General features: G+C 47.9%; 1 protein-coding gene, 1 long non-coding RNA gene and 2 pseudogenes across 5 annotated transcripts in view; 1 reads left to right on the top strand and 3 right to left on the bottom strand.

Moving 5' to 3' along the window:
* Nucleotides 1-23,731, bottom strand: part of LDLR (low density lipoprotein receptor) — a 35,626-nt gene extending 11,895 nt beyond the window's left edge. For 3 of the 4 annotated variants that reach the window (XM_036034356.1, XM_036034357.1, XM_036034359.1), the window contains exons 1-10: nt 23,658-23,731; nt 13,769-13,885; nt 12,509-12,631; nt 9,649-10,032; nt 7,227-7,349; nt 5,146-5,268; nt 3,437-3,556; nt 2,823-2,948; nt 615-786; nt 300-524 (exon numbers count right to left, since the gene is read on the bottom strand). In XM_036034356.1, the coding sequence (XP_035890249.1) occupies nt 300-524; nt 615-786; nt 2,823-2,948; nt 3,437-3,556; nt 5,146-5,268; nt 7,227-7,349; nt 9,649-10,032; nt 12,509-12,631; nt 13,769-13,885; nt 23,658-23,709 (1,565 nt within the window). In that variant the 5' untranslated portion in view covers nt 23,710-23,731. The remainder of the gene's footprint in view (nt 1-299; nt 525-614; nt 787-2,822; nt 2,949-3,436; nt 3,557-5,145; nt 5,269-7,226; nt 7,350-9,648; nt 10,033-12,508; nt 12,632-13,768; nt 13,886-23,657) is intronic. The other variant, XM_036034358.1, reaches the window with a different exon arrangement.
* LOC118502280 lies at nt 10,373-12,377 on the bottom strand (annotated as a pseudogene).
* On the top strand, nt 17,625-17,789 carry LOC114504477 (annotated as a pseudogene).
* Nucleotides 18,792-23,039, bottom strand: LOC118502281. Its single transcript, XR_004904992.1, has 2 exons — nt 22,017-23,039; nt 18,792-21,980 (listed from the first exon to the last, which is right to left on the bottom strand). It is a non-coding gene; the product is annotated as an uncharacterized LOC118502281 (long non-coding RNA).
* Nucleotides 23,732-25,811: the final 2,080 nt, after the last annotated feature.

Genomic DNA, 25,811 nt, shown 5'->3' with positions numbered 1-25,811 from the left:
AAATCTGAATTTTATTTTCTAATTTCTAATAAATATCAATTTCTAATACCAATTTAAATCAGTGTGTTGATTTCTGGTTTTGGACTCTATTCTATGGGGCAGGAGTTTCCAGGGTCTGCTTCTGTCCCAGGGGACACAGCAGACGTCAGGGGACGGACCCTCGTGGCCCCAAAGGCCGTGTGGGGAAGGATCCCGTGCCGGCCTCGCCTACTTTGGGCACAAGCCTTCCCCCTCCCCGGCCCATGAGTCCTCACTGGTTCTTCATTTTCTCCGCACGCCTCAGCTGGGGGGATACCCACCCGTGCACAGGATCCACCACAATGGCCCTCGGCTTGGAGCCTTCCTCCTTGAAGAGGGTCTTCCTCTTCACTCCCTTGGTGTCAGCCACCGAGACAGTGCCCAGGATGGAGTCGGTCCAGTATATGTTGCTGTGGATCCAGTCCACCGCCAGCCCGTCGGGGGCCTGGAGGTCCTCGCCGATGATGGTGTTGTGGGAGGAGGTGGGCGCTCTGTCAATCTGGGTGCTGAGGGCAGAGCAGGGCAGGAGGGAGTCGGCGCCAGGGGCGGTTATTTCATGCAGGACTGGGCCGGGCTGGGCTGGGGCTGAGGCTCACCTGAAGATCTTCCTCAGGGACAAGTCCGACCAGTAGACTCTGTTGCTGGCCACTTCCATGTCCAGGGCAACCACGTTCTTCAGGTTCGGGATGAGGCTGGTGTACTCGCTGCGGTCCAGCGTCATCTTCCTCACCTCGTGGCGGTTGGTGAAAAACAGGTAGGCGATGCTGCCTGTGGACCAACACAGGGCACTCAGGGGAGCGGAAGGGACCTCTGACCCGTCTGTTGCCCTGCAGGGTCTGGCTGAGCTGGAGGAGACACCCGGGATGTGGGGTGGAAAGGGCCTCCCTGTGTGTTAGCCATGTGGTTCTGATGCTCTGACTCCGGGGCCTCGCAGATCTCAGAGGGTTGGCCCCTCCCAGGCCTGGCCAGTCCCTGGGCACCCGCTTGCCTCAAATGCAAACATAGCAGCCCACACCCACCACCTTCTGCACCTCCTCACACTGCAGGCCACTACAGCCTTGCCCTGGCCACCTGAGATCAGGAACCCCACAGCAGGGACAGTCTCTGCACCCCAGAGCCCACTGAAATTACACAAACTAGCGAATCCTGAGCCTGTTTACCCTGCCTCACCTGTGTCTTCCCACGAAAACCACAACAAAGTCTCTCCCCCACACTCCCCCACACACTCCCCTGCTTCCTGGCCGATCTTGGTGCTCCCCTGTGGAGCCCCGTGTGGTGTAACGTGCCCCCTCCTTTGGGGTCTATGAGTACCAAACTGTCCTTTCAGTGGTAGCCACCTCCTGGTCTGCCGGCCTCACCATAGGTGCATAGGTGCAGTTCCAAAACACCTGAGGCCCAGCATTTTACATTTTAGAACAGAAGAATGAAGAAGTGATAGCGGCCTGGCTGGCGTAGCTCAGTGGATTGAGCGCAGGTTGTGAACCAAAGCACCGCAGGTTCGATTTCCAGTCAGGGCACATGCCTGGGTTGCAGGCCACAGAGCCCAGCAACTGCACATTGATGTTTCTCTCTCTCTTTCTCCCTCCTTTCCTTCTCTAAAAATAAATAAATAAAATAAAAAAAGAAGCGATAACGGTTAATGTGCACAGAGCAATTCCTTAGAGCAGGAAGTCTCTTCAGTGCTTTTCCTACTGAGTTTCCCCTCACTGATCCTCACACTCCTGTAAGGCAGGTGCTATGGTCAACCCTTCTTACAGATAAAGGGATTGCAGCTCAGAGAGAGAAAGTGACATGCCCAAGATCACACAGCTAGCGAGTGACAGAGCCGGGATTTGAACCTGGGTCTCTCTGACTCTGAAGGCTGTGCTGTAACCACGACACCGATATGCACAAACAAACTGACTTCTACAACTGACCTCACTCAGGATATCCCTCCCTGACACGTAGGGATGGCATCTGTGCAGATGCTGACCCGTACAGATTGGAAAGAAACTATAATCTCAAATCTTGGAGGGTTTCAGGAATTCAGGCCCCAATTTGCTCCAGAACCAGGACACACATGGGGGTGTGGCAGGGGGAGGACAGGAGGGAGGACATCTAAAGGGATGACAGCAGGGAAGGTGGAATTAAAGCTGAAGAGACTCTTGGGGAAACAGAAGAAGCTCTAAAATATTCCTACAAAATTGACCCTCGCTGGATTCCCACTGCAAGAGCAGAACATGATGCAAAACCAGAACGCCTGGGCCAGGTGACAGAGCTGCCAGGACAAGGCCGCCTGCAAAAACATGGGGTCCCTTGAATTAGGTGATTTGAAGAGCTAGTGCGCATCTGCAGGTCTAACCTAAACCTCAGATAGAAAGAAAACCTCAACTGTTTTGTTTCATTATGAGCCATTATATTCTTGTTCCATTATATTTTGTTCCATTATATTTTGTTCTCTTTGAAATGCATTTGCTTTGTGGACGGGAAGGGGCAGTGCAAGTCCCTTTAGCTAACAAGAGCTAGAGGAGGTGCAGGCTGTTTGGGGCCGTGGTTTCCACCTCGTGCTCCCAGAAGTCCCTGGCAGGGCCTGCAGGCTGCAAACCACCCCCCGTGGGGTTCACCTGTGTCAGCTGAGCAGCCGGACACACGAGGGCCGCCTTCTAGCAGCCCCGATTCCTGCCACGGCTCCTTTACCTGCCACAGGTCTCGGGAGCACTGTGCCCAAGTCGTGTTAGTCTGCAAAGTTCAGATGACGAAATTCCTCACTGGGTTGCTTTCGGAGCGGCTGGGCCAGTCCCCTCGAGCCACCTCCGTGCACTCACCCACAGCCTTGCAGGACTTGGAGAGTGGGTCCAGCTGGAAGCCCTCCTCACACTCGCACTTGTAGCTGCCCTCGAGGTTCACACAGAGCTGGCTGCAGGCGTCGGGGTCCTGACACTCGTCAATGTCTACAAGTCGAGACAGAGAAAGGGGTCTAGTGCATCTTCCCCACAGGTAGGTTGACAGGCTCCACCCGAAGCTGTGCCTCACAATGGCAAACGGGGGGCAGCCAGCTCCTCTGGGGGAAGATCTCGGGCTGGTGTCTCAGTGACTACGAGGTTCACATGTGAAATTGGGGAAACAGCGAGGACCCGTCTCCAACAGTGGCCCCGACCTCACTGCTCACCCTTGGGGTAAGGCCAACAGGACAAAATCATGTCAGCTGAGATTTATTTTTTAATTATTAATCCCAAAGGTTAAGAACCAAGTGCTCCTTGTGGGCTAAGCTTGCGCAAGACACCCCATGCCCGTGGCATCTGGCTAGATCCTCCTACATACAGCCTTGTGAGTGGGGACGGCCCATGCAGTAATGGGGAAACCAAGGCGCAGAGGGCTCGGCCACCTTGTCAGTGGGCAGGGCTGAGGAGGCCCGGAGCCCGCCCTGCTTGGGACTCACCTTCGCATCTCAGCTGGTCCGCCAGCCGGAAGCCCTTAGGACACAAGCACTCGTAGCCAATCTTGAGGTCGTGGCAGACGTGGGAGCAGCCACCCTTGTTGTCCAAGCACTCGTTGGTCCCTGGGCCGGGTGGGGACACAGGCCCGTCATGCTCAGGCTTCCAGTCACCACTCCCCAGCCACCATCTCTATTTTACTACCTTTATCACCATCACCACAATGAGTGGAAGCCTGTGAAGTACCATGACCCCTAGGGGGACTTGTCTGTGCTGTAGGTGAACCTAGGAGACGTTACGCTGAGTGAAGTGGGCCAGACACCAGAAGGCAAACACTGTGTGATGACCCCACCTCTGTGAGGTCCCTGGAGAAGTCAGAGTCATCGGGACAAAGAATAGAGGGTGGCTACCAGGGGTTGGGGACAGGGGAATTAGTGTTTAATGGGAACAGGCGGTGATGGCTGCACAACAGTGTGACTGTACTTAAGATTACTGGACTGCAGCCGTGGCTGGTGTGGCTCAGTGGATTGAGCGCTGGCCTGCAAACCAGGGGGTCGCCAGTTCAATTCCTAGGTGGGGTACATGCCAGGGTTGTGGGCCAGGCCCCTAGCTGGGGGGATGTGAGAGACAACTGGTCAACATTTCTCTCACATGTCGATGTTTCTCTTCCTCTCTTTCTCCCTCCCTTTCCCTCTCTCTAAAAATAAATATATAAAATCTTTTTTAAAAGATTACTGAACCGTACATTTAAAAATGTTTAAGATGATAAATCTTGTTATTTTCTTCAGCCACAATTTAAAATATTTTTACATTAAAACAACTGGCCTTGGCTGGTGTGGCTCAGTGGGCTGAGCACCAGCCTGCATACAGAGGGGATGCCAGTTCGACTCCCAGTCAGGGCACACTCCTTGGTTGCAGGGCAGGTCCCCAGTGGGGGTAGGCAAAAGGAAACCGATCAATGTTTCCCTCCCTCTATTTCTCCCTCCTTTCTTCTCTCTCCAAAAAATAAATAAAATCTAAAGGAAAAAAATATATAAACTGAAAACTATATACCACAGTTACCCACGCATATTAACTCATTTAATCCTCCCAACAACCCTAAAGGCAGCTGGGAAACTGTGGGATGGCCAAGGTAAATGACTTGCCCAAGATCACACCGCTGGACTGGAATCCAGGGCGTCTGGCTCCGGAGTCTGCACTCTATCTAGTTCTCTACAGCAAGCGCGGGCCAGAGCCAGCCTACTGCCTGTCCTTAAACAGCCGAACAGCTAAGAATGGCTTTTAACTTTAAATACTTCAGTTAACTTTTAACTTCAAACTTCAGTGTTCGTAAAGGACGGCTCTTGGCACACGGCTGCAGCGCGCGTGCACGGCATTCACACGGCTGCTTTCCTGCTGAAAGGCTGCCACGGCGACTGTCTGCCCAGGAAAGCCCAGATAGTCACACAGCCACGAGTCACAGATCACTGCTGAAGCTCTGCAGGCATCGCCTCTGTCACTCCCCAGCAGCCCGAGGCTGTGTGAGCAGCCACAGTCCCTTCCTACAGATGCAAAAACAGACTTGGAAGCAGAGCCGCCACGTCTGTCTTGCCCCAGAGCCAGAGCCCTTGGGACCATGGGTGGGCCGGAGCCATGCACCCCCACTGCACCCATGTCTCGGGCCCACTTCCAGCTCCCCATGATCTCCAAGAGCCACCTGCACCCCCGGGCTCACCACACTCCTTGAGGGGCTCATCTGACCAGTCCTGGCAGTCCCGGACCGAGTTGCACACTTTGTCCAGGGTGATGCACTCGCCACTGTGGCACTTGAACTTGTCAGGGCCCTCGCACACAGTCGCTACGAGAGCCAAAGAAGAGGGTCAGGGGCCTCTGAGCTGAGGGATCCTGTTTGGTGCTCTTTAATACTATAGTAACTTACACAAGGTTATATAATCTTGTATTCACCAATAAAACATAATAACTCTTGAACACCTGTGAGCCCAGTTTAAGAATTAGAATGTCACCAAGAGCAGGGGAGGGAAAACTATGAACCACCAGCAAACGCACCCACTGCCTGTTTGGTTACACATTCAAATATTTAAATATTAAAACTTTTATTGGCCTGCAGCCCAGCCCATTCATTTACATACCGTCTGTGGCTATTTTCTTGAAACATTAGCAGAGGTGAGTAGATGCAGCAGAGACTATGGCCCCTAAAGCCAAAAATATTTACTCTCCAGCCTTTTATGGTAAAGGTCTGCAGACCCGCGCCCTAGATTACCCCGAAGCCCTCATCCGTCCCAGGTCCCATCCCACCGCTCTCAGCTGCGCCCCCAGAAGCTGATGCTGAACTTCGGGGTTAACCTTCCCTTATTTTTTTCATTAATAGTTCAAACATGTATGAAGGAATAATATATTATTGAATTTTGCTTGTTTTAGAGTCTTAGAAAATAAACGTATTCAGTAATCTCCAGCAACTTGCTTCTCGCTCTCAGTCCTGGAGTTACGAGGACTGCTGAACTCCCGCGGAGGCCTGCAGCCTCGCTTTCTGAGCTGCGGGGCTGACATCCCCTGTGTGACTGCGTCACCACTTCAATGTTGTTTTCCTACAGCCATGTTCATAGCACCATTATTCACAATAGCCAAGGATGGAAGCAACCCAAGTGTCCATCAGCTGATAAGTGGATAAACAGTGTGGCCCATCCACACAGTGGAATATCACTCAGCCTTAGAAAGAAAGGAAATTCTGACACCTGCTACAACGTGGATGAATCTGGAGGGCATCAATAAGCCAGTCACAAGAGGACAAATACTATATGATTTCACTCATACCCTAGAGGAGTCAAGTGCATAGGGAGGGGTGTCAGGGACTTGGGGAGGGAGAGTTCACACTTAATCGGGGCAGAGTTTCAGTTTGGGAAGATAACAAAGTTCTGGAGATGGGTGGTGGAGGTGGCTGCACAACAATGTGGATGTGCTGAATGCCACCAAACTATATACTTAAAAATGATTAAGCCCCGGCTGGTGTGACTCAGTGGACTGAGTGCTAGTCTGCAAACCAAAGGGTCACTGGTTCAATACCCAGTCAGGGCACATGCCTGGGTTGTGAGCCAGGTCCCCAGCTGGGGGTGTGTGAGAGGCAACCTGATGATGTTTCTCTCACACATCATCCCTCTTTCTCTCTCTCTTCCCTTCTCTCTAAAGATAAATAAATAAAATCTTTTTAAAAATGGTTAAGATGGTAAATTTTATGTTGTACATATTTTACCACAATTAAAAAAAGACAGTGCATTACCAGAATTTAACTTTTTGTTCACTAAATTGTTTCAGTCTCTAAATACCTTAATAAAACTTTAAAAAGCATTATGCTTATGTTGTGTGTGTTTTACCACATGAAAACATTTTAAATTGTCTGGTAGATGAACACCCAGGCTGCTTCCAGTGGTTTGCTGTTAGCATGGTGCTGCCTGCACATCCTGGAGCCTGGGTGTGAGTCTCTCCCAGGTCGTTCCCAGGAGTGCAACTGCTGTGTTGTAAATTCAGGAGCATCTTTACAGAGAATTGTATTGTCCATGTAACTCTGAGCTCAAAGATATGGGCTTTGCACACTTCTACCTCATGAAATCTTATAGTCCTCAGGTAGGTGCTTTCATTATACACATTTTTTTTTCAGATCAGAGGGGTCAAGTAACTTTCCCAAGGACACACAGCTGGTATGGGGCTGACTATGGGAGCATCTGCCCTTGTCTGGGATCCACCCTGTGTGTACCCCCATCCCCTCCTGGCAGCCGAGGGCTCTCCGGGCACTGAGCTCACCGTTGATGCAGCCCAGCTCATCACTCCTGTCCCTGCAGTCATACTTCCTGTCACACTGCTGGCTGCCGTGGATGCAGGTCCCGTCTGAGCACTGGAACTCGTCAGGCCGGCACGTGGCCACAGCTGGGAAAGACAGCATGTGTTGGTTTTTCTCAGGAGAGACGAAGACAAAAGAACCCTCACATTTGAAGAAACAATCTTCCAACAGCCTAACAGAAGTCAGCTGTCCTGGGCCTTGGGGACAGCATGTAGATGAATGAGGTTTAGATGTGAAAAAACACACCCAGCCTCTTATACCAGAAGAAGACAGTGGATCATCCATTTTATCTGCTTCTTCGCACAGGAAAAAGAGGAAAGAGGTGGCCTCCCTCCCCACCATGGGGGGAAACTCCCCTACTCTCACATGTAACCAACGTAGATTTTAGATTTTCTTTCTCTTATGGCACTAGGTACTTTCTTCCTTAATGAAGAAGCATCATGGAATATTATTACTAAAGTAACAAAGCAAAATTTGGAAAATTGGAAAGTGGAGGAAAGCACCCTGAAGTCCAAGTGTTCCACCACAACTATTAGGGTATGTCCTAGACTTCTCTCCAGGTTTGCCTTCTGTGCATTTTTAGATCGAAAAATTCGTTCAACAACTACAGACCCAAGGAGCGCTTCTCAGCAAAAAAAGCAATGATATGGTCCCGGTCAGACAGAGGCAGGCCGGGTGAACCACGACAACTCCGATCAGTACCGCTGAGCAGACCACGAACACGAAGAATGTGATGACAGGAGGCCAGGTGACAAAGACATTACAGTGAGAGCTCAGGATGCACGTGGTGACTGGAACAGGGTGCTGCTGGCTATGGTCCAGAACTTTACCTCACACAGGATTTGCTTTATGCTCAGCCACCAAGCTGTATGTTTATATTTTATGCACCTTCCTGTGAGCTCTATTTCACAATAAAAATTCATATAACTTAAAAATTCAGCCCTGGCTGGTGTAGCTCAGTGGATTGAGCATGGGCTATGAACCAAAGGGTCACTAGTTCGATTCCCAGTCAGGGCACATGCCTGGGTTGCGGGCCAGTCCCCAGTGTGGGGTGCATGAAAGGCAAACACACATTGATGGAAACTTTTCTCTCCCTCTCTTCCTCCCTCTTTTCCCCTCTCTCTAAAAATAAATAAAATTTTTTAAAAATCCAACCTCAGGATGTCAGCGAGAAGAGATAATAAATCTGTGAGCAAAATGATACCCTTCCCATCTTTAAAAATATATATCTACTGTTTGGAGCTCTTTATGTTCAAGGGAGTACTTACTCTGATGTGACATGTTATGAAAAGGGGAATGATCCTATTTTTAACCCATATGTATATCTATGCATTCAAAAAATAACAGGCAGCCCTGGCTGGTGTGGCTCAGTGGACCGAGCACCAGCTTGTGAACCAAAAGGTCACTGGTTTGATTCCTAGTCAGGACACATGCCTGGGTTGCAAGCCACTTAGGGACATATAAGAGGCAACTATACATTGATGTTTTTGTCTCTCTCTTTCTCCCTCTCTTCCCTCTCTCTAAAAATAAATAAATAAAATCTTTTAAAAAATAGCAACCAGCCCTGACCAGTGTGGCTCAGTTGGTTGGGCATCATTCCTTAAAGCAAAGGATCTTGAGTTGGATTCCTGGTCGGGGCACAGGCCTGGGCTGCGGATTCCGTACCCATCTGAGAAGCAACTGATTGATGTTTTTCTCCCTCTCTTTCTCCCTCCTTTCCCCTCTCTCTAAAAATAAATAAATACACTCTTTTAAAATAGAAGAAGATATCTTCTGGATTCACAGTGGCTCTATACTACTAACCAACCTCGAGATACAGGCTTGTGGGCTCAGGAGCACGACACAGACAGGGCCAGAGCCTCCATCTGCACTGTCTCCACCGCGGGAGCTACTAACCATGTGCAGCCATTTAACTTTCAATAAATTAAAATGAAATAATAATACAAAATTTTAGAAAAGAAAAAAACACCAAAGAAAACAATAATCAAATGAAATAAAGCCCGTTCTTCAGTTGCACTATCTGCGCTGGCCAGTGGCTACTTCACTGGGTGGCACAGACCACAGAAAGTTCTATGGGGCGGCAATGGACTCTAACCTTGGCCTACCAAGGCCAACGCTGTTGCCCCACTCGACAGGGGAGGACACCACAGAACCCGGAGGTTGAGTCCTTGACCAAGGGTCACGCAGCTCCATGTCACCAGCCAGGCCTGGAGCCCAGGATTCTTCCTGAACCAAAATATTTCATGAGCTGTGGCTTACTCCCCTCTCAAAAATGAAATGAACTAAATGAGCAAGTGATTTGAGATCGTTAAACCACCTAAAGGCACCACCAGCCCCACACTCGGGGAGCACACGGCCAGGCCAGGGCAGCGCCCGCGCCCTCACCACAGTTCTCCTCGTCAGACTTGTCCTTGCAGTCCGCGCTGCCGTCGCAGTGCCAGCTGAAGTGGATGCATTCTCCGCTGTGGCAGTGGAACTGGAGGTCCGTGCACGGGTGCTGCCTGTGCTGGGCGGACGTGTTGCGGCCCCCGCAGCTCTGCGGCCACTCGTCTGAGCCGTCTTGGCAGTCGCTGTCGCCATCGCAGGCCCACAGCTTCGGGATGCAGGTGGAGCTGTTGCACTGGAAGTGGGCGGGGCTGCAGGTGGGCGCCGGGCAGTGTGCCTCGTCGGAGCCGTCCAAGCAGTCTCGGTCTAAGTCGCAGACGAACTCTATGTCAATGCACTTCCCGTCGTCGCAGCGGAACTCCAGCATGGAACAGGTCTTGGGGGCTGCAGGGACCGATGGGAAACCAGGTCACTGGGAGCCCCTGCCCCCCAACACCAGCCCATTCCGCAGATGCGGGACACTGAGAGAGGAGAGGCCAGAACCCAGTTAGGTGGACCCTGGAGAGGTGGGGAGCGTCCGGGAACCTCGGAACCCTCAGCGCCTCAGGACGGTGTTAGGAGGACTGCTGAGTAAGCTCTCAGGTTGGGCTGGCACTAAGGAAGTACTAATTAAGGGTTTGTTGTTGTTGTTGTTATTATTTTTAAAAGAGGACCCCCCCCCCAAAAAAAGTGATGATTATGTGAATTGATAGAGGTGTTAAGTAACTTACTGGTGATCCTTCCACAATATAATCATCTCTCAGTATCCTGGGGTGGGAGGGTTGGTTCCAGATACCCAAATCCAAGAATGCTTAATCGAGTCCCTTTTTTGTTTGTATTTGTGTAAAACCTACATTTGCACATAACCTGCATTTATATATAGGCCATAGGAGCTTGTGCCTACATATCACTTCATTTGGGTAAATTCAGGCTAGTACTCAGCACACAGCAAATTCAAGTTTTGCCTTTTGGAACATTCTGGAATTTTCTTCCCCCAATATTTTCAATCTGCAATTGGTTGAATCCATGGAGGTGAAACCTGCTATTTCAGAAGGCTGAATGTGTATCAACTCATTACATACTCTTTAAACTTTCACAATGTTTTTGTTGTTTGTTGTAATCGGTGGATATTTTTACTGAACCCTGCCCCATAGAGGAGAAGCCGGGGGAAGTGGTTGTGGGCCCCGTCTGGGGGTGTTATGTTGAGTGAGACAGGCTGACCCAGCAGCGAAAGCTTCCACAGCAGAGACTCACGGAGGTGCACAGGTATTGGGTTCCGTTCTGCTCGACACTGCCTCCCAGGAAGCCCTCAGGTCCCCAGTTGTTGGTCCAGAACAGGTTTGTTCCTGCCACCCTCTCAGATAGAAATCTTGGTGTCTGGGCCAATCCACTCTGAAATGTGGCCCCACTGTGGCCTTGGGACAGGTCATCCACCACCACTAAATCCGACAGCCCACTTGCTATAAGGTGTGACCTCTGCTTCAGCTCACATGCGGGTCTTTTCCTGCCATACTTTATTAGGAAGATGAACTAGAATCTATATGCAAGTCACACTGGTGTCAGGGGTGAGGGGCTCTCCAGCAAGGCCCACGTCTGGGAGAAGCTGCTCTCCTTCACTCCATGCCCAAAGGAGGGCCCGGTGCAAGGTAGGAACTAGCCAAGCAAGAGTACTGTTTCAGACTGTTTGTTTCCTTCTTGCTTGTCTTTGATGGCCACTTGGAATCGCTCTTCCAGCGGGAAGAGCTTGCTGACAGGGTCTGTGATGGCCCTGGTGCAGGCCTCCGGGGGTGTAGTCTGGTGTGGTCTGCACACAGATGATTTTGTGCTCCTAGACGTAGGGGACTTCGTGGCCAGCAAAGAGCACCTGCGGGTCCTTCAGCAGCTGTGATTTAATAATATTTCCTAGTGCATGATCATCTCTGCTGACAGTGAACAAACAGGCATTGGGTACCTTGGTGTCCTTGTTCATGGTGATCTTCTCGCTCTGAAACAGCGAGAATGACTTGAAGGCAGGGGGAGGAGGGGCGTTTATCATCCTGGGGCCACAGCCACCCCCAAACCCTCCACTTACACAGTGTTGCGTGTCAATTATATCTCAGTGAGACTGGAAGGAAAAAAAGAACACCTGGAAAGGACATCTATCCATTTTATTTTAAAATGTTCTCCCGGAAGGTGTTTTATCAGATGACCACTGATGGTGGTTAGGTGTGTATTTCTAAAGTAAGTGTAAGTAAACATGTTTCATTATTTTTTTTAAAATCTCCTAAGGGTTTTTATATTTTGTGACCTTGAAGATTTAATGTCATCTTAGTTATTTAATTTTTTCTGTTATTTTGTTTTTGATAGCCTTACTTCCTTTAAAAATAAAAAACTACACCACTGGGGAAAAAAACAATAATAATAATAATACATAAAATTGAAGAGCCAAGACAGACACACAGGTCCAAAGGGAACTCCCCTCCCGGACTCTTGGCCTTGTTTCTTTGTAGAAGCCTCAGCTTGGTGAAGCTTCCCTCCCCTTAGCAGTTAGTCGGGTGAGCAAGTCTCTGTGGGTGAGTCCCTACTGTGTGCTTAGCCCCCAGGGGTGGCTGACGGTGGTCACAGGGCTCACTGACAGGAGGGTGCGCCATGTGGCGGACACTTGAGAAGAAAAACTTTGCTGAGTGTGCTGGTAGCCCTAAGAGAGGGGGCATCACTACCTGTTGCACCACCTTCTAGTCAAGGCAGGCTTCAGTGGGGGGGAGGGGGCTTGGACAAACCCCCAGGAGATGGAGCAGTGGATCCACAGTTGGGGCCGGGCTTCTGGAGAACAAATCTGCACGCAGCCCAGGGTCCAGGTGGGCCGCATGCATGGCTGCCCTGGTACGTGGGCCACACTCACGGCAGTCTCGCTCGTCAGAGCCGTTCTCGCAGTCCATCTGGCCGTCACATCTCCAGAGCTGAGGAATGCAGCGGTTGACAAGAGCCCCGCAGCTGAAGTCCTCTGGCCTGCAGGTGGCAGACACTGTGGGGGAGACAGCGCTGAGTTTTAACTCAAAGGGAAGTCCAGTCTGCCTCATCAGCCCTAGCTGTGCAAGGAAGAATCCAAGGTTTTCAGAAATCCCACCCTTCTGGGTCAAAATTTAATGGAGCTTACTAAAAATTAGATGCTACATTTTGGAATGAGCTGGAGGTGGTAGTTACACAATATTGTGAATATATTAATGCTACGGAGCTGGTCACTTCTTTAAAATAGTATTTTTTAGCCTCCAAGAGCTTTTTTTAAGATTTTATTTATTTATTTTTAGAGAGAAGGAAAGGGAGGAAGAAAGGGAGAGGAACATCAACGTGAGAGAGATACACCTATCAGTTGCCTCTCATATGCCCACAACTGGAGACCTGGCCTGCAGCTCAGGCATGTGCCCTGACTGGGAATCAAACCAGCAACCTTTCAGTTTGCAGGCCGGCACTCAGTCCACTGGGCCACATGAACCAGGGCTGAACTGGTCACTTTAAAATGGTTCATTTTGTGTTCTGTGAATTTCAACTCAATTAAACAAAATAAAAAACATCCCTGGCTGGTGTGGCTCAGTGAAATGAGCACTGGCCTGTGAACCAAAATGTTGCTAGTTCGATTCCCAGTCAGGGCACATGCCTGGGCTGCAGGCCAGGTCCCTGGTTGGAGGCCTGAGGGAGGCAGCCAACTAATGTTTCTCTCTTGCATCGATGTTTCTCTCCCTCCCTTCTCCTCTCTCTGAAAATAAATAAAATCTTTTAAAAAACAGCCAAACAAACAAACAAAACAAACAAACAAAAAAAACCCAGCTGTTGTCCTGACTGGTGTGGCTCAGTTGGTTGGGCCTCATCCCAAAAACTGAAAGGTTGCTGTCGGTCAGGGGGCATACCTGGGTTGTGGCCACATCTGTGGTTGGGGGCATAGGAGAGGCAACTGATTGATGTTTCTCCCCCTCTCTTTCCCCCTCCCTTCCCCTTGGGTTCTAAAAAAGAAGAAAGCTGTTCAAGGGAAGTTTTAGTAATACCTTCACTCCCCATCTCCCAACTCATTGTTAAATATATCAGTCTGATGGCCAAAATCCACCTCATTTGTCACCTGCTACCATCAAAAAGGGTTGCATGTGTGTCACACCCAAAGGGCACTCACTGCATGTCTCCAGGGACTCGTCAGAGCCATCGGGGCACTCAGGACTCCCGTCACAAACCAACTTGTAGGAGATGCATTTCCCATTGTGGCAGAGGAACTCATTTCTCTCACATTTGTCTTTCAATAAGAGAGAAGGAAAGGGGAAGAAAGTTTCAATGCCAGGGTCAGAAACTGACCACACAACCTATAACCCTATTGTAACACTGAGGTGCCCAGAAAGTGAAACATGCACAGCAATGTAAATTTCATGAACCAAAAGCAGGAGAGGGCAAAAACACATCCAAAAGTAAGACTTGTCAACAATGTATAAGACTTTGACAGAATGGTTGCTGAGTCCAAAGTATGAATCCATTAGGACCTGGGAACAAAATAATAGAAGTTTCATGCACATCAATGAAGAAAATTACTTAGCATGTTATAAACCCACAGTGGAAACAGTACTGAGGAACATTGACACTGCAAAACCATTAGAACTGGAGGAGCTTTCTCCAGTAGGGAGAATGGAAATAGAAAAATTATGATAAATTGTTAATGTGGAGGTCAGAGAGCAGAACCCCAGCAGCAAAGATAATCAGACACCTGAATGTCAAGTCAAAGGAAATGGAACAGAAACAGTAGGCTTAAATGTAATGAGAAAACTTTTCCTAGAAAAAAAAAAGACTCAGTTTTTTAGATAAAAATGAAGACAAAGCAGCACGTTCTCACTCCCAGTAGCATGCCTGTGTCTTTCCTTCCCTCCTTTTCTTCCCCCACAGGCACACATCTCCTAACTCTAAGAGACCTCGTGAGACTTGCGACCAGAGGAGCATGGGTAGGGGCAGCTCGTCCCAGGCCAACCCCATGAACCCGTCCCCAAGGACCCTTCTCTCTGACTTCCCAGTGAGCTGAAGCAGCCCAGCCTAGGCTTCTTCCTATTGCTTCTTCTCTGCTAAGCCCTTCCTTGTGTCAGTCTCCCCAGCTTTTAATGAACACACTCTCAAAATTTAAAAAGAAGATGACAATGACAAAGTAAGTGTTTGGAGTTTTGGGGAAATATCCTTAAATACATGATTTTGTTTATTTTTTTATTTTAATCATTGTTCAAGTACAGTTTTCTCCCTTTTACTCCCATTCCAGCCCACCCGCCCAACTCTCCCCACTTCCCTCCCATCACCACCCTCCCCTTAGTTTTTGTCCCTGTGTCCTTTAAATTTGTTCCTGTAAACCCTTCCCATTCTCCCCTGAAATTCCCTCTTCTCCCCGCTCTGGTCACTGTCAGCCTGTCCTCTATTTCAGTGTCTTTGGTTATATTTTGCTTGTTTCTTTGTTTTGTTGTTTAGGTTCCTGTTAAAGGTGATATCATATGGTATTTGTCTGTCACTGACTGGCTTGTTTCGCTTAGCATAATGGTTTCCAGCTCCACCCACGCTGTTGCAAAGGGTAGGAGCTCCTTCTTTCTTTCTGCTGCATAGAATTCCATTGTGTAAATGTATAAATACACGATTTTATTGATTTTTTTAAAAATCCTCACCCGAGGACATTATTTTTCTTGCTTTTAGAGAGAGAGGAAGGGGGAGAAAGAAACATCAATGTAAGAAAAACATGGGTCATTTGCCCTTCGTTGGTGCCTGGACTGAGGATCAGACCTGAAACCCTTTGGTTACAGGATGGCGTTCTAACCAACTGAGCCACAGTGGCCAGGGCTGAATACATGATTTCTGCACCTTGGAAAAGAGATCAAAATTATATTGACAGAATTGCATTTTGGATAGTACACTTTAATTTAAAATGTTTTGAACCCTGACCCATGGGGCTCGTTTGACTGGGCATCATCCTGCAAAGCAAAGGTCACCTGTTCAATTCTGATCAGGGCACATGCCTGGGTTTCAGGTTCGGCACCCCATGGGGTGCATACGGGGGGGGGGGGGGGGGGGGGGGCAACCAACTGATGTTTCTCTCTCTCATTGATGTTTCTCACCCTGTCTTTCTCCCTCCCTTCCCCTCTCTCTAAAAATAAATAAATAAAATCTTAAAGAAAAATAAATTAAATATATTGATGTATGTAACCTGGAATGAAAGCCAACTTTTATTAGTTGGTGACTCTGATAATAATAACCTTTGAAGTTCAAAGTATAAACTTTGATTTCCTATATAAACTAAACAATGAGGCTAATAATTCTGATCTGGCTTATCTCAGCATGCTTTATACTTAATAAATAAGGAAATAAGATAAAACCAATAAAAGCAGCTAACAGAATTTTCCTCATGAATCAGATATTCTGTAGGCAAATAGTATGTAAAGTATAAGTTCTTATTTATGGATGTATCACTTGTATGTTTTGTTATCCTTGTAAGAAGATTAAGAAGGTTTTTCCTTTTATCAATTGATTTTTAATTTTTTTTAAAGATTTTATTTATTTTTAGAGAGGGAAGGGAGGGAGAAAGAGAGAGAGAGAGAAATATCAATGTGCAGTTGCTGGGGGTCATGGCCTGCAACCCAGGCATGTACCCTGACTGGGAATCTAGCCTGCGACACTTTGGTTCGCAGCCCACACTCAATCCACTGAGCTACGCCAGCCAAGGCTGATTTTTAAATTTTTAAAATTATTTGTTGATTTTTAGAGAGAGAGAGAGAGAAACATTGACTTGTTGTTCCACTTATTTATGCGTCTATTGGTTGATTCTTGTCTGTGCCCTGGCTGGGGATCAAACCCCCAATCTTGGTGTATCAGGACAACACTCACACCAACTGGATATTTTCTTTAAATGCCCACCAGTTTGAAAACCACCTTCCTGGAGAAGGGGACACTGTTTGCTATAGTTGATTACTCTCCTCTGGCTAACTTTGGGAAACTGTTCCACTACCCAGAGTGTATTACCTTTATACACTAGGCAGGCAGGCTGTTGCTACAGCCATAAGATGCCAAGAAAAGGTAAGATGGGTTATAATTTTCTATGACCTGACTGCAGCTGTCAAGGAATGTTCTGCCTTTTTGGGACTTTTGAAGGACCTTGCAAAATGACCATCTCACTGTCCTGGAGTCTGTGGAGCACAATTAAACACTTGGGTTGTTTTTTTTTTCTTGAAAAAGTTATTTTATTTTATTTTTTTCAATCCTCACCCAAGGATATGTTTTTATTGATTTCATTTATTTATTTTAATATTTTATTTACTTATTTTTAGAGAGAGGGGAAGGGAGGAAGGGAAACATGGATGTGAGAGAAACACCAATTGATTGGCTGCAACCCAGGCATGTGCTCTGACCAGGAATCAAAACAGCAACCTTTTGCTTTGCCGGACAATGCCCAACCAAAGGAGCCAGATGGGCCAGAGCTGTTTTTATTGATTTTAGAGAGAGAGAGGAAGTGAGAGAGAGAGAGAAACATCGGTCAGTAGCCTTCTGGACATGCTCTGACCAGCAGCCTTTTCGGAGCACAGGACGTTGTTCCAGCCGACTGAGCCACTCAGCCAGGGCATACAAATCACTTTTTAAAAATAAATTATTTTACCTATTTACTTACATTATGTACATATGCATGTAAGTATTTGAGTTCACAAATATGTGGACAGAAGGAGAAATCTGATTTGGCGTTCCTGGCAAAGGGATCCATGGAAGGGAGTCCTTTCCCCAGGTCTACACTGATGGGGTCCCCAGCACTTTCATGCTGGTTTCGAGAGGCGGGGTAGGGAGTCGGGTAGACACACCTGGGTGTGACCGGCTTCCCCTGCCATTTAACTAGGCCGATTTGGGCAGCTGACTTAATCCTCCTAGGTCTCGGTTTCCCTATCTGTAAAATGAGGGAGGAGACTGGTCCCTATTTTTAAGAGAATGTTGTGAGGATTAAAGATTGGGAAAAAAAAAAAGAGCCTTACCCAAAGACTGTACTTTCAGGGATCACTTTCATAGTTTACTACTAGAGACATTTCTCTGAACGTGCAGAGCACCCGAAACCATGAGGAGGAGGCACAGCATTAAAAAAATAAAAAATAAAAACAGAGCCATGCCCAGATGCTGACGTAATAAACTCAGCCTACAATGGGGGGGTGGGGGGGTGATGTGTTCATCCAATGGGGCAGGACTTTGCAATAAAAAGGAACAAATAGCTAAGGAACATATCCACACAGATGACTTGCTGAACATTTTGTTCAAGGGTATGTGCTCTGCATTCATGTGAAGTTCCAGTTCAGGCAAAACTAATCTATAATAGGACTCGGAGGAGCGGTTGCCTCTGGGGTCGGGGCAGGGAGTGGTGAGTAATTAGAGAAAGGGGCACAGGAAAACTTTCTGGGAAGCTAGAAATAGCCTGTATCCAAGCAGGAGGTGATTACATCGAAACAGCTGTGTATAAAAACTCACTGGACTGTTGTTCACTTAGTATCTGTCCATTTTATTCTATGTTAATTATACCACAATTTAAAAAATAAATAACAACTCTGGGTCTTCAAAGCTCAATTCCAATGCTCCTGACAAAGATTAAGAAGCCACTCCGCTGAGATTAGAAGAGATATACGGGGCCCCAAGGAAGACAGAGGTGATAAAGGGATAAATAAAGGAGTGATTTGAAGAATCAACAGAGCTTGGTAAGTGTGACTTACAAGGCCCAGGCAGTGGAGACAGGGGTAGAAGGGGGTAGGAGTGACGAGGGGAGGGAGTGAGTTGAGCTCTGGAATCGGGCACCATGTACTGGTATGGTAACTGTATTGCCCGACCACGGATCATAACAGGATATCTCTTTCAGAGAAGCCTCTGCAACACACCCCAGTGACTCCCAACTGAATCACAATCGTAGTCATGCTGAAAAGAGGAAATGACACAGGGTGGACACAAAGCAACTGGAATAGGAGGAATCTTAGGGGGAAAAAAGCAAAACTAAAAAGGAAGTTAAGGCAAGGGGCCCTGGCAATGAGGGTCTCAGAGGAGGAGCTTCTGTCCTCACCCCCCTCCTCCTCTTGTGCTCAAAGCTTTGGTTATCACTGTCGACAGAAGAACATCCAAACCTGTGAGGAATTTGTGTAAGAGGGTTTTGTTGTTTTGTTTTTGAACTAAACTGACAATAGGTGCCAGGAAGCGAGATCTTAAATGCTCTGCAGAACTGACAGTTTTGCAGTTTCTTTCATGCATTTGAGGTTAAGGAAGGAACGGAAGGAACATTACATGTAGGTGGAAGAAAGCAAAGTGGGGATTGGATTACAGGACAGTTAACAATATTATGTGCTATCTTGAGGGTGGTCACACTTATTTCAAAGGCGTGCCAACCTAGATGCGCAGAAACAATGGACAGGGCTTGCTTAAGGCAGAGATGGCCTTTTACTGAAGAAGTTTCACGTCTGAGGTGTGACTACCCCCCATGACCTGCTCAGTTAGGATTTATGATTAGAATATCCTGTGAAGTTACTTTCTGTGGAACCACTTTTTTGTCCACACCACTAATGCTCCTGCTGCCCAACCTTGGCATAAGGACCCATCTTACACACAACAGGTGCCACTGGAAATAACAACAACATCCTAAGGTCCTTTAAAGACGTATAAAGATAAAAAACAATAAACCCCTTTCCTGGAATTCAAGCCTTCACCTGGTAACAGTTCTCCAAATATTTGCTAGTTACAGATGGCAGAAGACCTCACTGACAGGAAGACCCCACTATTACCTACTTCTATCAGACCAGGTCATTCGACAGCTGGCTCAGTTCCAATGTTTGATAAGTGGATAGATTGTACTGTTACAGGTGTAGCCAGAGAGTGGTTAGCTGAGAACAAAGTCCCAGGGTCTTGCTGGTGGGACAGCAATCAGAAACAGGGAGCTCAAGTAACAACACATCAGCTGGGAGTCCCCACAGCAGACAGGACCGTCCAGAGCAAGGGGACGGATCTAGTTCTGTTCTAAACACCACAGCCCAAAGGAAAGGCACATCTGTCTTGTTTCCTCCCTGTTGCGGAAGCAAGGTTTGGGTTTCCCAAGTCAGTTTCATTTAAATTTCAGGAGAAACAAAAGGGAGCACTCACTTCCATGTCTCCTCCTGCTCGGGATGCCTAAAATTACATAAACACAGACCCCGCACCCCGCAAATATCTCTAAATTCTAGCTGTTAAATCTCTCCTGTTATGAGTGACAAATTATGAATACAGTTATCAAGCAGAACAGGAGAATACATTTCTACTTTTTCTCCAGCACAAAAATCAGGTATTAAATAAATGTCTTTGATGGTCAGTGTCGCATGGGACTTACGGACGAAAAAGGGGCCCCTTACTAAGCCTGACAAACTCAGGGGAGGCCAGCATGGCAGCCTTACAGACTCAGAGACTGAAATTAACCACACAGGATAATCAGAACATAAAAATTCCGAACAAAAAAGACAGTCATGGTGGGTAGTCATGTCCTAGGCCTGTAGCTTCCTTGACAAAGATGAACCTTTACCTTAAGGGAGCCTGTCTACCGTCCTTTTGCATCTAAGATAACACAGCTTTGACAAATCAGAGTAATCTTTTCCAGACCTGTTGGGGCACCACTTCTGCACCACAGCATGAGACCACAGAACCCCTCATTGTTATCTTGTTCCCCGAATACCATCTCTAAGTTTTAGTAATGTTAGTCATTAACTATCCTGTACCCACCAATGTAAAAGAAGTATGTGTCTCTCCGGTTTACTCTTTATCCAGTCTCAGAGGTTTCCCCGATTCGCTTTCTCCTGCTCCCTTAATCAACTGACAGTGGGTTTCATGTAACTCTCCCTATGCTTCCTACTTTGATTCTCATGTATAAAATAAGCTGCAAAACTGCAATTTTCTAGAACATTTTCTCAGTCCATAGAAATTTTGCTTCCTGGCAGTTGTCACTTTGTCTCAAACAAACTCATGAAAATTTCTGCAGATCTGGACATTTCTTACATCGACTTCCTGAAGATAGATGTGGTAAGGGAAATCAAAACTGCAGATAGAATCATTTCCTGGAAAAAAACAAAATGGCTGGAACTAACAGACTCAGCTGAAAATGAACGAGAAATCAATTTACCAGTGGCCTTTTCCAAACACAGATGCCAAGGTGTCTTCCCCAGGAGTGATCACGACAGATTTTGTTGTCAGCAACGCTGGGGAGCAGGGAGTGATCACTACTGGTTGCTTCCACAGCGTCTTAGCGACAAATGGTCACTTGCTTGACAACTGGGCAAAATGTGGATGTTATTAATGTCCTTAACATGGAATGTAAGGGACCATCAAAGCATCCAATAACAAAGGCATCTAGAATTTAATCTTATCAGGGGGGAAACCTACAGATAGAGCAGGACTAGCCTGGAAAGAATGAGGCACAGAATTCCCCTAAAGGTTTGCAGTCTCAAAAGAGCTCTACCTATCTTTTTCCATTGTTGCTCTGGAAGAAGTTGCTAAAGCAGATACAACTCTTAACAGGATACTCTGTTTTCTCTGAGTTTGGGTGTGCCCTTGACATACTTGATACTTCACACGCAGCCATTACATAGGCGTAGATGTGAACAAAAAACCATTTCCCTCTTTATGTCCTTCCATGCTGTGACCTTTGACCAAACTCACTGCCTTTAGTAAGCGTATCAAATCCTTCTAGTTAATGAGTACCTGTGATCCTTAAAATCTAGCCATAAACACTTTTGTTAGTAATAACCAGGATGACCATTAGATGAATAATGATAGTATGGACCACCAGGATGTACGGCCCTGGAACCACTGCATTCTTTGTCCCTTGGTCTTGTCAATAGTTAGTACCTGAGTTATAATATTAAGAAGGCACAGTAATGGGAGTCTTTAGTAAATACTTTACACAGAACTGCTGGGTTCTCTTCCACTCTGACCCAATCTTCCCACAAGTAAGTGGAATCTGTGATAATCTATGGAATTGCCTGCTTTTTTTGTTAATCTTAATATACCTTCTTACGGTGGCCTTCATACTTTTGCTCCATTGTCAGACAGCTGTTAAGGGATTCCGATCTGGTTAAATGAAGGTCCAACTCTGACTACTTTCATTTCCAAAGGAAACAGACAAGGAACCCCCACCCCACCTGAAATGCCTTGAAGACAGCCCAGGAACAAGCTGGAGCAACCAGGGCTCCACATCCTGTTTGCATCAGAAGAGAGAAGTAGCTGCCAGTTCCCAAGGGTCTGGGGAAAACATCAGGACTCAGATGGCCATGGGGCACATTTGTGACATGCCCTGGGCTGGCCAAGGGCAAGGACGATCTTGAAGACAAAGTGGGGATGAAGACCTGGAGAACAGGAGATAGATGTATGGGGATGAAGACCTTGAGAACAGGAGATAGATAGATACATCAGATCCGCAGCCACACAGTGGGAGAGAAAACCAAAGTAAGCAATGCATCTTGCTCAAGGCTTCACTGCCATTATTTCCTCCTGGGGAACGAGTCCATCAGCAAGTGAAATACTGGTTAGTCAAGTATCTCTTGACCAAGCCACATTCCCTTTACTTCACAATTAGTGGCTGAATTATTACGCTAGTCCTCTGCTGTGTCTGCAACCTACTGGGGCCTCCCTTTCCCCCCTCCCAGCAGAAACCTGTGTCACAGGTAGGGATTCCAAGGGTTGGACGGTTTCCGAAATCCTGTTAATCAAGTAATCCCAAACTTTTTATGGGTTGAGCAGGTTATACAAAGTAAAAGGACAGTATTTATCTATCATCCAGAAAGGTCAAATGCCTCTGCTAGCTCATTTAAAGCCACTCAGGATCGTGCACCAACCAGCTTCCTGCCCAAATCTAAATTTGAAACACCCTAAAGTGAAAAATTGTCACATAGACAGTTCAACTGAACCCACTGAGGGCCTCTGAACCAACAACGCAACTCGGAGGGATCCGTCTGGTGTCGCTGCCTCCCAGTCCCCGCCCAGCCCCCAATAAGGCGAGCTAATCTTTCCCGTCCGACAGAGTGGGGGAGGGCGTTTCAGAGGAAACGTTTCAGTCTCGGAAAGAACCAAGGCTCTGAAGGTGGTCCTGGGACCCGTCTGTGTCACGTCTCAAGCGGGCGAAGCGAGGGAGGCCTCGAAGACAAAGTGGGGGTGAAGCCCTGGGCACAAATCGCAGAGGAAACCCCGGCCTTCGCCGAGGGGAACTGGGCGCTCGGCGGGCCCCCTGTCCATGCTCCAGGAGGCGGCTACAGGGCTCTGAGAAGTGTCACCTCCTTTGTGATGGGAGCCCAGGACAGGAGTGAAAGACGGGGTCGCCTCCGACTGCCTCACTGTGAACTAAGTGTGGCGCGAGTCCTGCGCAAGCCCCGCCCCACACGCGCGCACCTCCACAGTTACCGCCTCCCATTGGTGGGAAAGGGAGGCACCCGACTTCCCGCCTCAAGAGGAGAGGCTCAAGGCTCGCCTGTTTGAATCGCGCCCAATGGGAGCTCGGGGGCGGAGCTGGGGGCGGGGTGGGAGGCGTTGGCCTTGGTCAGAAGCTCGCTGGAAACGAGCCTGTAGGACGCCTTCCGCTCTGCTCCTAGAGCCAGCGGCGCCCTCGAGCAGGACAAAGTCGACTTGGCCGCCTCGGTGACTCCTGCCTGCGGGCGGGCTCGGGGAAGCACTCACAGGGACCTGTAGGCTGAGCAGGCGAGCTAAGGGTCACCGTCGCTCCTAGAGTAACTGTGGGAGGAGAGTCCAGCTTCCCCAGAGCTGGAGATTCAGTGCCTGGGTCTGAGGGAGACAAGGGGAATCGCCGTTCGACGGGACTAGTGGGGAAAGCCGCATCCCGTTTCCTCTGTCTCCCCAAACCGTCGCGCCCCTTGATGTTCTCCCCGGCTGTTTTGGAGAACTTTGTGCCATTGTCCCACGTCTCCCACGAGTGGAGTGGTTTTTCCCTTACCCCTTCAAAAAACTACCAAGGGGCTTCTGGAATTCGGGGGGCTCACCCGCCCCGCGCGGGGGCCTGGCGCCAGCCTTACCTGCAGCCCCCACCGCGGCAAGAAGCAGGGCGAACAACCAGCACAGCCTCATGCTCTCAGCAACGACCTGGCCCCTGCTGGGAACCTGGGTTTCGCGCAGCCGGGCAGCGACTGCACGCGGACCCGGGTCATTTGCAGCATTTCAATGTGAGGTTTCTCATAGGGGGAGGAGTTTGCAGTGGGGTGATTTTCAAATATCTTCACCTCGAGGCGAGAGGAGGAGTTTCGAACGGCTGATGTGACATGGGCCCCTTTAACCCGTGAAACCCTGACGGATTCCAGGGCTTTCCAGTGCCGCGCCAGGGCCCGCTACTTGCTTTTTCGAATTTAGGTCGCCCATGGAGTTGAGCCTCCCCAAACTGGATATGCGTTTCCTGAAAGATGTCCTTTAAATTCTCCACAACTTCTCATTGCTACTTTTCTCTTTGGTGTCCAAATATTAACTGTTCTTCCAAATCATATAATTGTCTACCGGCAATGTCCCCTCTGCCTCAAAAGGGAAAATTAGATGTTGGAAAAATTTCCCCTTCCTTTCTATATTTGCCTTTTTCTGTCCAGGAATTGTATATAGAGTTTAACTGAGTTTAGTCCTATATAGTTTTTTTAGATGGTTCTTCCAAATCACAGTATAAATGGTAGTCAATGAGGCGTTTAAATAAAATCCTTACAGAAGTACAAGCAAAAACTGATTTTGTCTTGTGGGATCCATCACTTGGATGAATTATGAGCAAAAACATCTCATAAATCAACTGACCCAAAGCCTGGAGTCTGGACATAAATATGATTTATCCTTTTAGGAGGAGATGAACGAACAGGCTGCTTCCTCTCCCCAAAGAAAGATCACAACAAAGCGGGGCTGCCGGGGCTGAACCAATCTGACTGCCGAACCCACACAGGGCTGATGGATAGACAGAAGCTTTTGGGTTTGTGCGGCTGCAGTGGCCCCTTGCCAAAAAGGCTCACAAAAGCGTCTGGCAGTCTTGGAGGGTGCCCCCAAGGAGAAGCGGAGTTCTCTGGGGTTTACAAACTGAGCTTGGCAGGGCACACTAAGCTCACAGCATGCCTATGGGAAACCCAGGAAAGAAGGCAGAAAAGAGGCTGAAAGGGGACAGTGGAACTCTCAGAAAAACAGTGATTAATACAAAGGAAGAGGTGTATAAGCAGAGTGGCATTTAAGAGTCCCAACTCGAATCAGACAGACCTTGGGTGAGTAAATTAACTTGCACAACCTGGAAAGGGCAGAAAATAATGCCCTCTTCCCTTACTTGGCAGGTTCAGTGTCACGGTCAAATAAGATAACTAGCTTTCACCTGGGCAAATTCACAAGGATGGGCAAGTTATAAACTCGCCCAACTTGCCCAACAACTCTGGGAGTTGTTGCAACATTTATGAATGTGCTACCATTAAACTCCATTCCTTGTACCATATGCTACTTTTTCTTATTTTAGGGCTATAGCTTTGATTTCCCTTCAGAAAAATTACAAGACCTGTTTCTTCTGGGAAAACACTGGAATCCCAGTCACGGCTTCACAGCTGTTGTAAGCCCAGCTTTCTCTTAACCATCTGATGGTAGGAGGCCCTTTCTTCTCAACAGGCCTGGAAGGAGTGACCAGGAAGAAGAGGCTTTCTTCCAGAGAGGAACTTAGCTACTATGTCTGCAGACCTAGTGCTATGTAGATGTAAGGGCAGGCCTGCCGAAGGGTCACAAAAGCTCTGAAAAGAACATTCTTGGGGTGCAAAGGCCTAAGCAGGGTCTCCAGGACCGCTCTTCCCAAGTCTCCCTTTGATCTACCTATGGAAATCATAAGGCCCCTTCTGTTTCTAACACCACACATGGACATGTATTGCCCAGAGGACAGTGTCATGCTGATTATGGTAATATCTCTACTTCTACCGCTTGGAGCCTTCATTGTTTTTCTGCAATTAGCTCAGAGGTTATTGTATTAGGTAAAAGTGTGTGTGTGTGAAGTGATTGGAGCCACCTTTGGTGTAATAAACATCATATATGGGTTTGCTTTTTTTTTTTTTTGGCTGGCTGTTGCAACTGCATCATTTTCTTCTCTTCAGGGAAGACTTTCTTTCTCCTAGGTACTTAAAAGTAATCTTTTGCCCTGGCTGGCATAGCTCAGGGGATTGAGCGTGGGCTGCAAACCA

Source organism: Phyllostomus discolor, chromosome 8 (assembly GCF_004126475.2).
Source record: "Phyllostomus discolor isolate MPI-MPIP mPhyDis1 chromosome 8, mPhyDis1.pri.v3, whole genome shotgun sequence".
In the NCBI taxonomy this organism is placed as follows: domain Eukaryota; kingdom Metazoa; phylum Chordata; class Mammalia; order Chiroptera; family Phyllostomidae; genus Phyllostomus; species Phyllostomus discolor.
Note: the sequence above shows the minus strand (reverse complement) of the source record. Positions and strands in the feature narration are given on the sequence as shown.